At 39.5% G+C, this 16,006-nt stretch overlaps 1 protein-coding gene and 1 long non-coding RNA gene across 3 annotated transcripts in view; both read left to right on the top strand.

Annotated features, from left to right (window-relative positions):
* The window catches only part of LOC123507064, a 304,154-nt gene extending 299,625 nt beyond the window's left edge, over positions 1 to 4,529 (top strand). For both annotated transcript variants that reach the window (XM_045259606.1, XM_045259607.1), the window contains 7 exons: positions 1 to 76; positions 194 to 376; positions 820 to 1,014; positions 1,215 to 1,432; positions 1,634 to 2,794; positions 2,981 to 3,168; positions 3,300 to 4,529. The exon at positions 1 to 76 is cut by the window's left edge and continues 185 nt beyond it. In XM_045259606.1, coding sequence (XP_045115541.1) covers positions 1 to 76; positions 194 to 376; positions 820 to 1,014; positions 1,215 to 1,432; positions 1,634 to 2,794; positions 2,981 to 3,168; positions 3,300 to 3,592 — 2,314 coding nt within the window. In that variant the 3' untranslated portion in view covers positions 3,593 to 4,529. The remainder of the gene's footprint in view (positions 77 to 193; positions 377 to 819; positions 1,015 to 1,214; positions 1,433 to 1,633; positions 2,795 to 2,980; positions 3,169 to 3,299) is intronic.
* Positions 4,530 to 7,370: 2,841 nt separating this feature from the next.
* Positions 7,371 to 16,006, top strand: part of LOC123506830 — a 15,604-nt gene continuing 6,968 nt past the window's right edge. Inside the window, exon 1 of the long non-coding RNA XR_006675532.1 lies at positions 7,371 to 7,477. This is a non-coding gene — a long non-coding RNA (uncharacterized LOC123506830). The remainder of the gene's footprint in view (positions 7,478 to 16,006) is intronic.

Here is a 16,006-nt window from a genome sequence, read left to right as displayed (position 1 = left end):
CAAGAAGAGGGGCAAGACCAATGATAGTGGCACCTCCAGCAAAGACAGCAGCACTCGGGCAAAGGAGAAGAAAAAAGTAAGGCAGAAACACATGCCCTTCTTACTCTGGCAAAAGTTCAGGGTTTTTAAAGTTTAAACCACTCAGAATTACATATGTATAGTATATTTAGAATGCTCCTTTTTATCCCAACAGCACAAGACAGAGCACAAGGAGAAGAAGAGAGGCAAGCAAGTGCAGTGGTCACCATATGGCTGTCAGTACTACCCACCAATGTCGCATCAAGACCTAGCCATTCCCAACATTGACTCTCTCCCCAATGATCCTCTAGGCAAGGGTGAGCAGTACTTCATTGACCTCGCAGGGAACATCAAGAAGGTGAGTCCACATAACAACATAAGAAGATAAGGGAATCTGCAAGAAGCCATCAAGCCTACTCATGGCAGTCACTCCATAAAATATATTTACTGTAGCTATTTCTGTCTGTCTAACCTTTTAAAGTGTAGCTACATCATTGCATTTTATAAAGTTTCATAGAGTATCTGGTCCATTGATCCATAGTGTGCAAAATTGGTGCCTATGTAATGTATGAATAATTATTTAGGGTTTCAATCCTATTTATTCAGTGTTGTTCTCCTCCATGACTGAATTTAGGCTGAAGGAATTATAGGAAATTTTCTTAATGAATTATTACACAAGTGAAGGAGATATTGTTGTGTTAAGAAAATGTGTGTAATGAGATTTGGTCATTCTGTTACTCTCTTATATAATTGTACTTAGAAATAAGATATATATTGTATCGTCATTATCTGTCATTGCAGGGGCCAGTGGGGGTGGGTTATACCTGCTACTGTGCGCCTTTCTTCAAGAATGTGGAGGACAAGCTGGAGAAGGACAAGGTGGCTCTGATGGACCATATTGATGCTGCTCATGACAAACTGGATGCCAAGATCACCAACCTGGAACACCGCACAAAGTCACACATTCAGCACCTCAGTGATAATGTGAAGCAGAAGGTTATTACAAGATTTTTTTTTTTTTTTCCCATCATCTCTATGTCCATATCATACAATATTGTCAAGTGATCTTTGCCTACAAATGCCACTTAATGATCAAAACAGTGGATGTTGGGTGGGTATGATAACTAGTCTTTCAAGTCAGTGAACAGTGAAATGTGTCTTAAGGCCTCATATTTACCATGAACTCATTTTGTCAGCTGGCGGATGAGAAGGAGGAGTGTCGGCAGCGTGTTGAGAGAACCAAGGCAGCCAGGGAGACGCAAGCTGAGTCTCGAATAGCACAGCTGCAGCAGTGGGTGGAGCGGCGTCTGGGTAACAGAAGCTCCAATCCTCAAGTTCTTCCCAGGTCCCTCCTACTCAGGGGCTCAATGAGAAGACCTAAAGAACCTCCACCTGGCCATTACCCTCTATCAAGGTCAGCTAGGTGTCCTTGTTATAATGATATAATATGAAGAGTTTTATTATTACTTGTCACCTGTATCAGACTATTTTAGTTATCTATATCTGACACTTCTGCTACATTGTAGAAAGTCAACAACTTTCCTCATTTGCACTTCTCTGTAGTCCCATCCCACCTATTATGCTTGCACATACCTGATAGTTCTTATAATTCCAGGTCTAGATCAGAGGAGGCAATCTCAGAATATCGTGAGGAGGGTGAGAGTGACCGAGATTCAGTATACAAGGGATTGCGAGTACTAGATCACCCCACATCCATGTACAACATTCCCCAAAAGGTGCATGATGAACATGACGCTTTCATCTACGACTCTCCCAAAGCCATCCCCTCACTGGTGCCCGGTGCCCTCCGCTGCCCCTCACCCACTGACCACCCCTCCAGGAGTCAGTCTGCTGATAGCCGAGGACATGGACCTGCAAAAAGAACATTAGAAAGACGCAGTCATTCTCTTGACGCCAGAAATATCCTTGAAAGTTCTGAAGATTTGCATAATGGAAAGACAAAGAGAAGTGTTGAATCACCTGTCTCTCCACCAGCGAGGGATGTCCTTAATGAGTCTGCCAGCAGTGATTTATCTGGTGGACTGCGGGGGAGTAGAAGCAGCAGAGGCCTCAGTGGCTCCTCCATGCACGGGTCTCCAGTTATACGTAGAATGGGGCGATATTCACCTGCTAATCCTTCACCACTCCTCAGACATCCTGATCTATCAACACCAACAGAGGCCTCAGCTCCGCCTGCCACTAGACCTTCACCTCTCCACCACACAGACCTCAACCAGGCTGTGGACAACCTAAGAGTATCACAGTCACATGCTGAAAATGGCGCCATACCAAAGACAACTGTGCGATCTGAGGAGACTCACTGCACCAGAAACAATGAGATGAGCCAAGCACAACAGCCTCAGGGCTGGAGTGGTTACAGCCGCTACGATTACCGCAACAACAATCCCTACATGCATGGTGACCTGCGGGGCCATGCTCCACACACTCACCAACCCCAGGTTGCCAGTGCCCTCACAGATCCCACCCCATCCAAGCATGGGAGTGATGTCTACATGCAGTACCCAAAATACCCACCACCTCCTGAAGAAGCACAGACAGCTGAACCTTACCAGCCTCAGCCTCATGAAACCTACCATGCCCAAAATGCTGAAGCATATTATTCACAAAATGTGGAGGTCTTTCAGGGGCATGGCGCTGAGGCTTATCACACACAGACCACAGAAGAGTACCACAACCAGAGTGTAGAGACCTACCATGCACAGATGGCTCAGGCACAGGAGGACTTTGATGCTGCTACTTATTTGGATATGGACAGGTAAACAATAATTTTGTTTTCTTTTTGCAAAAAGAGTATTTACATTGATATTGTGCAACTGCACATGTGTAAGATAAATGCTTTAGTAGACGCGCAGAGAAGCAGCATATTGTCTTATTGTAAAATATGTAGTAAAGAACATAAACAGTGGATTCAACAAGAATAAGCTTTGAAATGTGTTGGCAGGTACAGGATCCAGCAGGCAGTTAAACGGCTATATGACGGGTACCTGGCCGAGGGGCGGCTAGAGGCAGTGCGGGGTGGTGGTGGAAGGAATCCCCATGAGTCATCCATTGAACATGACTCCCACAATGACTCTGGCTACTCCACCAGGCTCTGCACAGGTTCACAGGGACCCTCACCTGCACTTTCAGGTTGGTGATGATTTGCTTTTTAATATTCATTAGATTGTTGGAAATTTAATTTTTTATTTTGTGATGAAATTCTCATCCTCACCACTAGTAATAATCCTGTTGGCCTTGCTATAGCACATCAGTTTTTGCAGGTGGCCATGAGCACCTCACAGAAAATGACATGCGGCAGCACATGGGAGGAGCCACACCGGATGCTGTTCGTTGCAAACCCTTTGTGGATGCTTCAAAGCAGGACCTCAACCGGGGGAGTGTTGGGGACCAAGGAAAGGCACCAGTAGAGGAAGGCTACCCAGTTCCTCCTCTTCTCCGATACAATGGCTTGCCAGCTGGAGCAGGCAAACCTATACCTGGAGCAGCTCCCAAGTTTTCTACACCAAACCTGAGTGATGACACCATCATCATTGGGGAGTCATCACTGGTGTAAGGGACACTGGCTGCAGGATGATGTGTGTCCTGCATGAAGAACTAAGAAGGTTGCTCATCATTGGTATTTTACCGTATCCTAAGTGAGATATGATAGATATAGTGTATGGCCTTCCATTAAGCAACCTAGAAATGCAGGCTGGCCTTATTTTTTAAATTTACATTCTATTTTTATATCCTTCACAATAATGTGCCTTCTGAAAGATTTAGTTTGTTTAATTGTGAAATGAAATACAGTTTTTTAATATAAATATAAGAACAAGACATTGAGGAATGACTATTTGTGTATTAGATGGCTCAAGGTAGCAAAGTACTTGTGTAGAGCACCAAAAGGGATACAGCTGTTTGTGTACCAAAGGTCAGAGAGACAGTGAGGGAAGTTCAGGCCAGAACTAAAAGAGGAGCTGCTGCTTGCAGTGGCTGTCACCTCAGCTGCTGCTCTGTGAACTGTACAGTGTAAATGAAAGTGACTTGTGTATACCTCTTCCATATTGTAAGTACATATATGTAATTGTTTATCTGTATAATTCTAATCAGGAGTTTGAATTATTTTCAGTGTAAGAAAATTATGTATATTTATGTAGAATTTGAAATCCTCACACAAGGGATGTTTGTAAAGCATACAATGGCATGTACAAATGTATAATCACCACAAATACTCATTTTAGTCCAAGGAGCTCCTGACCATGCATGGAATGTATATGTAATGTATATCTTTACTTCTGTTTGTTTTTAATTTACAAGTATTCTGTGGAAACTTGGGCAGATCACAAAATAATTGTATTTATATTTTTAAAAATTATTAAATTAGTTGTTTGTAAGATCAAGATTCTCTAATATCTGTATGGTATTTTCTGCTAGTAAATTAAATATTGATGGCAAAATAAGCTGCCCAAATTTTCACCTCATCCTTTCCTCATAAAATGTTCACATCTTGCCTTTTTTTTTTTTTTTTTTTTTTTTTTTTTTTTTTTTTATATATATACTTCAGTGCTACATTTACTATACTCTGCAGGAATACTGATGTATTTTCATGGTCTTTACTCATAACTGTATTTACCAGTTGTAATGTCATAGTTTGTAGTTGAGTAATCTTGTGCACTCACTTCAACTGTTTTGACATTTCCTTGACTGGAAGTAGTGCAGCAGATTAACTGACTGCCAAGTTTGACTTTATTATGTGTGATGAGGAAGGAAGAGTAACGGGCAGGAAGGTTACAGTGTTGATGTGGTTGATGGTGCATTGGAAAGGACGTGTTGCCTGATGCTAGTCAGATGGGTGCCCCAGTGTGTTCATGAGGTTGATATTGACTGAAGTTAAGCTTGACTCATAATTTTGACTGCTTTAGAATTCCTTTTCTGGAATGCTTAATACTGGAAGTATTCTGTAACTTATCTGCACAGAACTTATTTTGTGGTGCATCTGTGTTACTGTATGTATGTATACTGTAAATTGAGAGTATTGTACATATAAGAGAAGTTTGATATACATTAGTATAAGTTCTGATGATATACAGTAATGTAAAATGTATTGCAGCTGTGCTGCTTTTGTTAGAAGATTATAGACAATGTTCACTCTTGAAAACTTCCAGAATTAAAAGTTTTGGATAAGGGATTCTGAACCCGTAGTTATTGTGCCTATCTGCTTTAAGTTTAATCTTTGTTGTGCTCATAATAATGCTTGTGATGTTGATCCCAAGTTCACCTCTTTCTCTCCTTTCTTCTCTTTCCTCCTAAAGAGACTCAAACATCCTGAGGAGATAGAACAATGCCATTTGAACACTTTCCATGATGAACTGTTTATTTATTGCATGCATATTTATTGCTTGATTTTTGTGTTTTATCAAACCTTCATTGCCACTCAAATTTTTATATTAATCATAACTTTCAATTCTTATTCTTATGATGCCCATTTAGACCATTTTTAAAACAAATTTATGTGAAGGCAGGATTGATTATCTCTGAGAGATGCTTTTATCAGGCATCAAACTCACTATAGCATCAAGTCAAGTACAAGTTTGAGAGGTCATCAGTTAGGCTGATGGTGATCACTAAAGCCTTACTCCTGCCTCCATAACCCACTTATGTGATCCAAATCTGCTTACCTGCCTCAGAGACTCTACTATTGTTACTGCCATTACCTCCCCTTCTGCTTCACTTGGGACCTGCTGGTGTTTCTTCCCTGCTTGATTAATGGCAGGTTGCAAGCTAACAACTGTAACTCCCACTAATTGCTTGTTCACATCTCATATTAACATGTATATTGCTGTGCATTATGGGCTGTGTCTGCCTTGGTACCTATTGTTAATCAATTGCAATATATATATATATATATATATATATATATATATATATATATATATATATATATATATATATATATATATATATATATATATATTTTTTTTTTTTTTTTTTTTTTTTTTTTATCACGAAGAAATTAATCATGTTTATTCATGTGTTTCCATTGATATGGAAGCTATAAAACATTTGAAGCACTCATTAATGGCCAACAAACTCCTCAAAGCTTCAGTTTGGTATGGACCAAACTGAAGCTTTCATTTCAAGTTTATTTATGTAATGTAGATCATGTAAATACAGCTCTTCTGCCTTTCATTGGCTTTGCAGAGTGTGGAATATAAATTTAGAAATCCATCTGTTAGTACTAATAGGCTGCTGCATGACACGGTCTGTATCCCTGTATGTCTTTGTAGCCATATTACAAAGTAATGCATTACCTACATACACTGGACTGCAGCTCCCAAAGCTACTCCTGTGTTCTGTAAGTGTTCTTAAAATCTTGTTTTTTTTTTTTAACCACTGGTGCTGTATAAGTCAATTTAACCCCGTAATTTAATAGATAACCAGTAATTCTTATGCACACACACACACACACACACACATATATATATATATATATATATATATATATATATATATATATATATATATATATATATATATATATATATATATATATATATATATATATATATATATATATATATATATATATATATATATATATATATATATATATATATATATATATATATATATATATATATATATATATATATATACACACACACACACACACACACACACACACACACACACACATTTTAACGCTGGTGCCACCATTGCATAACTACATTTCTTATTACCTTTTTTCTAATTGTTGGTAGACTTCACAAAACTTCCAAAGTAGCTAATTATGTAATCAAATGTACTATTCTAAGTTGCGAAATATGTAAAATATTTGTACACAGTTGATAGAGTATATTGGTAAAATCTCAAATAACATGAATGTTGAAGAGCTCCTTGGCGTGTAGGTAAATATGTATTTGTATATTATTTTCTGAGTATCCCATATCATGTATCTTGTAAATAATAATAAATGTCAAATATACATATATGCTCGATGTCAGGATGTGACATATTATTAGCCTACATATAAATATAAGAAGCAGTGTTGTGAAGTTATGACTTGTGAATCCTAGCCGTAGGCTTCATTTGAATTAAATATTCCGCCTTGCTAAGTCCAAACCTGTTTCGATACCTTACGAGAGTCGAATCTCTCCTGTGATCACCGCATGGAATGAAATTCACTGGTCTATATCCACCTTGATTTTCTAATTTTCTTACATAATTCATACTATGTATATGATTATTGATAGGATTTTATAGGAGATATCGATAAAAAAAAAAAAAAAACTGGTTCACAGAGTTGGGTGAACTAGTTCACTGAATCGAATAGAAGCTGTGAAGAAAACATGGGACAGACCGCCATGATCCAACAAACCTGCAGCTGCGTTGTCACGGGCTCGACTGGATGTGAATTTTTGGACCTCGTGGATATGACAAGGAAGGTTTTCTGAAGCAGGTAAGAAGATCAGGGTGTGCTGATCTTGTATAACAGGTTCATATTGCCGTGAAAGAAAGGAGAGAATCCAGTTGTATTTATTTATGAACTCGTGCAGATGGTGAAGGTAGCAGTTGAGTAGATAGGTTGTCGAAATGCTGCTCCCTTCAGTATATTTTGAAGAAACAGTAGGTGTGGACCGAAGATGTGGATAGTTGTTTAGATCATTGTTTTGTTCGATTATCTCTGGTCCCAGAGCAGCGTTTTCCAGATAATGTCTAGAATTGGTCCCCAGTAGCACATGAAACGACTACATGTTGTAATATACTCACTTTACTGCACGATTATGATTTTTTTTTTTTTTTTTCATGAAGGCTTTTATTTGCTTGTGATGATTTGGAAAAATCCAGGTTAATGTCTAGAATTGGCCCTTCTCAGCACTGTATAAAACGACTAGACTTTACATGATGTGCTAATATACTCACTTTACTTCACGTTTTTTTTTTTTTTTTTTTTTTTTGCACGGGGCTTTTTTTTTTTTTATTTACACCATGTGGGCTTTTCACGGGAATTTATGGGCTAAAGGATATACTTTTTGTGGTACCTCCTATCTCAAAGCCCACCCCGTAGGAAACCGTTGCCCCGAGTGAGGAAGCCCAACCTACACTCGGACCGTGGACAGGATTCGAACCCGTGTGCTTGGAGATCCCTCGAAGCCCAAAGCACGCATGGTTCCACTGTACCATGGCGGTCCTCTTTAGATGCTTTGGAATGGAAAGCTCAGAATTGCGTCAGAAACACTCCAGCGAGCGGTGTTCTGCAGCCTTCCTCTTCTTGTGGCTGTTTACATTAGTATGGCATTGTGGGTCATTTGGAGTTTGTGATGTCTATAGATCACGTGTCACGGGCATCCAATGAGAGCCCGCCATGCTGGTAGTTAGTTAAATTATGTACATATCAGGGCAAAACCAATCACAGACCTTCGTCAGCGCGACGTCCAATAAGAGCCCACCATGCTAAGAGTTACTTAATAGTATTGTATTTGTTTCTCGTGAAACACGTCACACGGCAGCTTCTACCAGTTGGTAAGTTACTTTTGACATAGGTGCCTGCTCGGACTGCGATTTTTTTTTTTTTTTTTATTCTATCATCGCTAGATCGAAAAACACAAGAGTCCGACCGTGTGTGCTTCACGTAAGAGTTGATTTTGCTTCCCAAATTGTGAGTAATATCAGATACTACTAAACATTTTTGTGATTTCTGTGAAGTGGGTGCAGCATGGCATCATCCTATTTGCCTGTGGTTAGACTACGTACTGTTAATAATTGATGAGCAGCGTTGCTAATTTAATGCCTCGCTTTATTTTCTATATAGGGTAAAATGGGGTTAGGTGATATTTGGGTTTGTTTAGGGTTTGGTTAGTAACTAGTAGTGGTAAGAGAATTGAGCGTTTCAGAATACAGCTCTTTAATAGGGACTCAGGTTTTCAAGGATGTTTTTATGGTTCTAGTGATATGTTAACAAAGAGAGAGAGAGCCGGTAATCATACCTTGAGCGACCATCCCAGATAAGGCATCTGGCGCGAGCGCACACACACACACACACACACACACGGTAGCTCAGTGGTTAGAGCACTGGCTTCACAAGTCAGAGGACCGGGGTTCGATTCCCCGGCCGGGTGGAGATATTTGGGTGTGTCTCCTTTCACGTGTAGCCCCTGTTCACCTAGCAGTGAGTAGGTACGGGATATAAATCGAGGAGTTGTGACCTTGTTGTCCCGGTGTGTGGTGTGTGCCTGGTCTAAGGCCTATCCGAAGATTGGAAATAATGAGCTCTGAGCTCGTTCCGTAGGGTAACGTCTGGCTGTCTCGTCAGAGACTGCAGCAGATCAAACAGTGAAACACACAGTATTAACAATAATGCTGCTGCTGCTGCTGCTGCTGCTGCTGCTGCTGCTGCTGCTGCTGCTGCACACTATTCTCATGATTATTTCTTCCTCGTATCACTACAGTTTACGCATTTCAGGCGAGTAACAGCAGGAAATGTCTGGAAATCACTGAAAGTTGAAGGAAATATTGACGGGTTGATAATGGGTAGGGAAGGGGTAAGTAGGGAGGCGAGGTCATGGTCTGATTCATGGTGGGCGCCTGGGTGTCTGAATGAAGATATACATAACTATTGCCTCATTGACACAGTAATGGACCATTTATTTATTTAGCTGGTTGATTCTGGCTTTGCTTCACTCTCTGGTTCAGGAAACATAGGGGAGTGTAGATAAACATTGGTGAACTTACCGGGGAGAGGGAGGAAGGAAGGCACAGTTGGTCAGGTTCCGCAGTGGCCCAATATTTACGCAAGTAATTTAATTTAAAAATCGCGAGAAGAAAAAAGACGCCTAGACTGGAATGCACTCCATTTTTATACGCAACAAATACTTTAACAAATAACCAAAATATAGTGATGTTACTGTGTGTATTGTTTACAAAGCATAGTACACTAAAATGTCTATATTTCAAACCAACGTCACCAAAAACACATCTTGATGTCGAGAAGGAAAGCACAGCCACATTCCATCATTTTGTATTTTCCGAATACGAAAAATGTGCTTTTTAGCTAAATGAAGAAAAACAGATTCCTTAATGTATGATGATTTTTGTTTTCTATTTTGTTACTGTTAGAAAAATTTGAATTTGAAAATACGAATAGTTAGACTAAATTTTCTGGAATATTATTACTTGGGGTTATGTTTTATGTATGTATATATATATATATATATATATATATATATATATATATATATATATATATATATATATATATATATATATATATATATTTTTTTTTTTTTTTTTTTTTTTTTCCTAAAGGTTATATCAAACACTAAAAAAAAAAAAAAGTGGTGGTTTGGTGTGTGTTGTGTGGTATGTTATGGTATGGGATGATGTGTTGCAGTGGTGGTGGTAATGTGATTTACTGTGGTGTGATATGGTGACTGCTACCAGCTGAATTGATGTGTGTGTTTGTGTATTTACCTAGTTGTTGTTTACAAGAGGAGGAGTTCAAACTTGTGCTGTCCCGTCTCTATATTTACTCTTATCTAACTTTTCCTTAAATCTGTGAACTGTTTTTGCTTCAACCACTTCTTTTTCCAGCCCATTCCAGATCTCCACAATTCTTTGTGGAAAACTGTATTTCTTTATGTCCTTTGTACACACAATCATCTTCACTTTTCTCCCATGCTTCCTCCCACTTCTCATATCCCTCACCACCAGATCATCATGGTCCAACTTCTCACTGCCAGACAGAATCCTATACATAGTGATAAGGTCTCCTCTCTCCCTTCTTTTTTCCAGTGTCGGCAGACTCAATTCTTCCAGTCTATGCTCATAAGACCAAGGTTTGGGGGAGCTTCGTCACAGCCCTTTGCACGCGTTCCAGCTTCCTCTTATCCCTTTCCATTCTTGGAGACCAAAGTACCGCTGCATACTCCAACCTGGGTCTAATCATTGTAACAATCAACTTCTTGATCATCTCTTCATCCATGTAGCAGAATGCAGTTATCAAATGCTTTCTTCAAGTCTAGATAAATTCCATCCACCCATCCCACCCTTTCTTGTACCACATCTATGACCCTAGAGTAGAAGCACAATAAATTTGTTGCACATGATCTGCCTTTCTGCAATCCAAACTGTCCATTAGTCAATATTTTCTTCCTTTCTAGATGATCATTCCATCTTTTCTTTATTACTGACTCACACAGTTTAGCCACAACACTTGTTAATGACACCAACCTGTAGTTTGACGGATTTTCCTTGTTTCCACTCTTAAATATGGGTACTATATCTGCTTTTTTCCAGTCCTTTGGCACCTGCCCCTGCTGCAGAGATTTTGATATGAAGCCACAAATCTTTTTTGCCAGTTGATCCTTACATTCCCTCAACACCCAATTTGATACTCCATCAGGCCCTTGTGCTTTCCTTACATCCAATCTTTCCAGCATTTCCCACACTTCATCCTCCAACACTTCAATTACATCCAGGCCTTCTTCTTCTGTCGGGTTGATCTTTGGTTCATTAAAGGTTCTTTCTTTGGTAAAAACTTTTTGGAAACACTTATTCAACTCTTCAGCCATGAGTTTTTCCTCTTCAATGAATTCTCCATCAACTTTCAGCTTGCTTATTTCTTTCTTACTTTTTAATTTCCCATTAACAAATCTATAAATAATCTTGGCTCATCCTTACATTTTTCTCACTATGTCCCTCTCATACTTCCTGGCCTCCTCTCCTTATTCTAGTGTACTCATTCCTTGCCTTTTTATACTCATCCCACACTAAAGATCATTTTCTCTTCATCCAGTTTTTCCAAGCTGTCTCTCTTCCTCTTTGATTCCTCACAGCGTTTATTAAACCATACTTGGATCCTCTTTTGTTTCTTCTTCACCCTTGGCACATATTTATTGACCCCTTCCTCGTAAATGTTCACAAACTCTCTCCATTTATCCTCAATTCCACATGCATCCTCAAAAACACTCCAGTCTGCTTGCTCAAAGTAATTCCTTAATTTGATGTAATCTGCTTTACCGTAGATGAATCTTCCTGTTCTGTGATGTTCATTCCTTCTCTCCATTCTTCCTTCCCTCAATACACACTCAATCATCACATGATCACTCTTCCCTATTGGACACCCACTTTTCATGTTTTCTATCAACTCCGCCTCTTTAGTGAAAATCAAGTCCAGTCGTGACGGTTCATCCTCATCTCTGTATCTAGTATTTTCCTCTACCCACTGTGTCAATGAGTTTTCCATTGCCATTCTTAGCAGCTCTCCATCCCATGAATCATTGCTACCATCCACAGTCCACTCTTCCCATTTCACCTCTTTGCTGTTGAAATCTCCCATCATTACCAGTTTCTCTTTAGTTTCCATCAAATACTCTATCCACCTTTTTGTGTCCTCTATCTTCCTTTTATATTCCTCTCTATTCCATGAATTGGTTTTGGGGGGAGCATATACCACAACAAAGTCTCGTTTAACACCTCCACACACCACCTCAGCCCCAACCACCTCAGCTAACCCATAGTCATTCCTCAGTTCATAGGCAACAAGATATTTTTTCACCAATAACATCACACCGCCTCCCTGCTTTTCTGCCCTATTTCTTACCTATATGTTGTATTCACCTTCACCTATTTTATTCTCCTCAATGACTTCAGTAAGTTTAGTTTCAGTTATTCCCATCACGTCAGGTGCCTCTACCCTAAGATACTCATTTATTTCTACCAGAGCAGACTTTAACCCATTCACATTAGTGTATGCCATTTTTAGTTTCTCTCCCCTTCTCCTGTTTTCCCAATCATCCACTTTATCAGTTTCATATCCCTGACTCTCCAGTAAAACTTCTTCCTCTCCTCCTCTGATCGTGATTCATTTTTTTTCCTTTACCTGCTTCCATAAGTCACTGGTCTTATTTCTTTCCTCTGCGTTCATGTCTCTCCTTATCCATATATCTTTATAATCCTCCCGCTTTCCAAGCCTCCATGAACCAGTCAAAACTTCCTCTGCTAGTGCCTGAGATTTAAACTTGATTCTCATTGGCCTGGCTTTGCCCTCTTCATATCTTCCAATCCTTGAAACCTCCTCGATTTCACCTTGGTACTCATCAGCCTCGTTAGTAGCAACTCCCACCAGTTTACCCGCCACATCTTTCTCCTTCTTTTCTCGTTCCTGCCTCATTGGTGTCTTATCTTCTTTAACCCCAAATACCATAACACATCTCTTTTTCTCGACAGTGTTTCTAACCAATTCATCTTTTTCCTTTATTACTTTGACCACTGTCCTTTTCATCACCTCTTCCTTTTCCTTTAACTGACTATTCATTATTTCTCTTAGATTCACTGCTTCCTCATCCTTTCTCTTACTCGAGACACCTTGTTGTACTACTTTTTTTTTCATTTCCTCTCACTACGGCGTTGCATTCCTGTACACTTAACCTTAAGGTGTGTGTGTGTGTGTATTTACCTAATTGTATTTACCTAATTGTAACATACGGGAAAAGAGCTATGCTCGTACTGTCCCGTCTCCATATCTACTAATGTCCAGCTTTTTCTTAAAATCATGAATATTCCTTGCGTTGACCACTTCCACGTCTAAACTATTCCATGCTTCCACCCTTCTATGAGGGAAGCTATATTTTTTCACATCTCTCCTATAAGTGGCCATTTTTAGTTTTTTCCCATGCCCTCTCGACATTCTTTCATTCCACATACACAGATCTTCCCTATCCATTTTTCCATGCCAATCATCACTCTGTATATTGCTATCAGGTCTCCCCTTTCTCTTCTGTTTTCCAGGGTCGGAAGTTGCATTCTGTTCAGTCTGTCTTCATAAGTCAAATCTCTTAAGTCAGGCACCATTTTGTTGCAGCCCTCTGTACTTTCTCTAGTTTCCTTATGTGTTTCTTTAAGTTCGAGCCCACTGTATTGTTGCATATTCAAGCCTCGGTCTTATCATTGCAGTAATTATTTTCTTCATCATTTCTTCATCTAAATATACGAACGCCACTCTTATGTTCCTCAATAAGTTCAATACTTCTCCAATTATTTTGTTTATATGTCTCTCTGGCGATAGGTCATTGGTAATTGTCACCCCAAGGTCTTTTTCTTCATGACTGGTTTTATGTCTTCATTTCCTATCTTGTACATACTCCTGATTCTTCTTTCACTCTTGCCAAACTCTAATTTCTTGCATTTTGTCGTGTTGAACTCCATTTGCCATGTACAGCTCCATTTCCATATTCTGTCCAAGTCTTCCTGGAGTAGTTCGCAATCTTTGTCACATCTCACTTTTCTTAACAATTTTGCATCGTCTGCAAATAGGCTCACATAACTGGACACCCCATCCACCATGTCATTTATGTAGACTGCGAACATTACTGGTGCCAACACTGATCCCTGTGGAACTCCACTCTCCACCAAGCCCCATTCTGATGGTCTGTCCTTAATTATTGTTCTCATTTCTCTTCCTACCAAAAGTCTTCCATCCATTTTAGTAAACTGCCATGCACTCCTCCTACCATTTCAAGTTTCCAGATCAGTCTCCGGTGTGGTACCTTATCAAAGGCCTTTTTTAAATCCAGATATATTCCATCAGCCCAACCATCTCTTTCCTGTATTACATCTATCACCCTCGAATAGTAACATATCAGGTTTGTCGTGCATGAACGCCCTTTTCTAAAACCAAATTGGCACTCACAAAGTATGTCATTTTTCTCCAAGAAGTCTGTCCATCTATTCTTCACCACCCTCTCACACATCTTAGCTACCACACTTGTAAGTGACACTGGTCTATAGTTCAATGGGTCTCTCTTGTTACCTGATTTATAAATTGGGACAATGTTAGCTCTTTTCCAGTCTTGGGGCACTACACCTTCCCTTTACTATCTTATACATTGTTATTAGGTCCCCACGTTCTCTTCTATCTTGTAAAGTTGGCAGTCCCATTTCCTTCAGTCGTTCTTCATATGTGAGGTTCTTTAAATCCGGCACTATCTTTGTAGCAATCTTTTGTATCCTTTCCAATTTTCTTATATCCTTTTTAGAGCTCGAAGACCTTACCACTGCTGCATATTCCAGCCTTGGGCGTATCATGCTTGTGATGATTTTTTTCATTATATCTTTATCCATGTAATGAAATGCCACTTCTTATATTAGTTAACATTTTATATGATACACCAGATATCTTGCTTATGTGTTTATCAGGCCTCAGATTTTCTTGTATGATCACTCCAAGATCCTTTTCCTGTTTAGTCTTCATTATTTGTTTTTCTCCCATCAAGTAGTTCCATACCAGTCTTCTCTTACTCTTTCTGAGTTCCATTTTGTTACATTTCTTGGCATTAAACTCCAGTTTCCACTTCTTGCTCCTGTGTGTGTGTGTGTGTGTGTGTGTGTGTGTGTGTGTGTGTGTGTGTGTGTGTGTGTGTGTGTTATGGCCTATAGTGCCTTTAGGTTTTATTTGAAGACCATGGGAAGCACTGTTCAGCTTCTACCCGTTAGCGATGCATGCAATTTAATTTATAATGGTACCCATATTCGGGCCCTTATCGCCACCCAAGCGCATCTTCGGTGTAAGGCAATTACACCTCCACCTAGAACCTGGGTATCAAGGTGACATGTAGGTAACTTCAAATCACTCAATAAATGACAAAGTTTCAAGGAAGCCCATGGTGGGATTTGAACCTATGTGTGGACGTCTGCCTGATCCCACGCCCACCACCTTATCACTATGCCATCACCTGCTTCCTGATCCTCCAATTCAACTTCTAGAACCACATGATCACTTTTTTCCCACTGGGATATATTTAGTGGTTAGATAAGAGCTCCATTGTTTTCATGAATAATAGATCTAGCACAGATGGTTCTTCTTCCCTTCTATACCTTTTGTAGTCTCTTCACCCATTAGTCCATTGTGTTTACCATTGCCAGTTGTACCACTCCTTTCCCCCTTTGGTTCAGCATAACTATATACTACTTCCATTTCTTCCCAATTTAC

Source organism: Portunus trituberculatus, chromosome 21 (genome assembly GCF_017591435.1).
Source record: "Portunus trituberculatus isolate SZX2019 chromosome 21, ASM1759143v1, whole genome shotgun sequence".
NCBI classification, from domain to species: Eukaryota; Metazoa; Arthropoda; class Malacostraca; order Decapoda; family Portunidae; genus Portunus; species Portunus trituberculatus.
The sequence above is the reverse complement of the archived record's forward strand: the minus strand, read 5'-3'. Positions and strand labels throughout refer to the sequence as shown.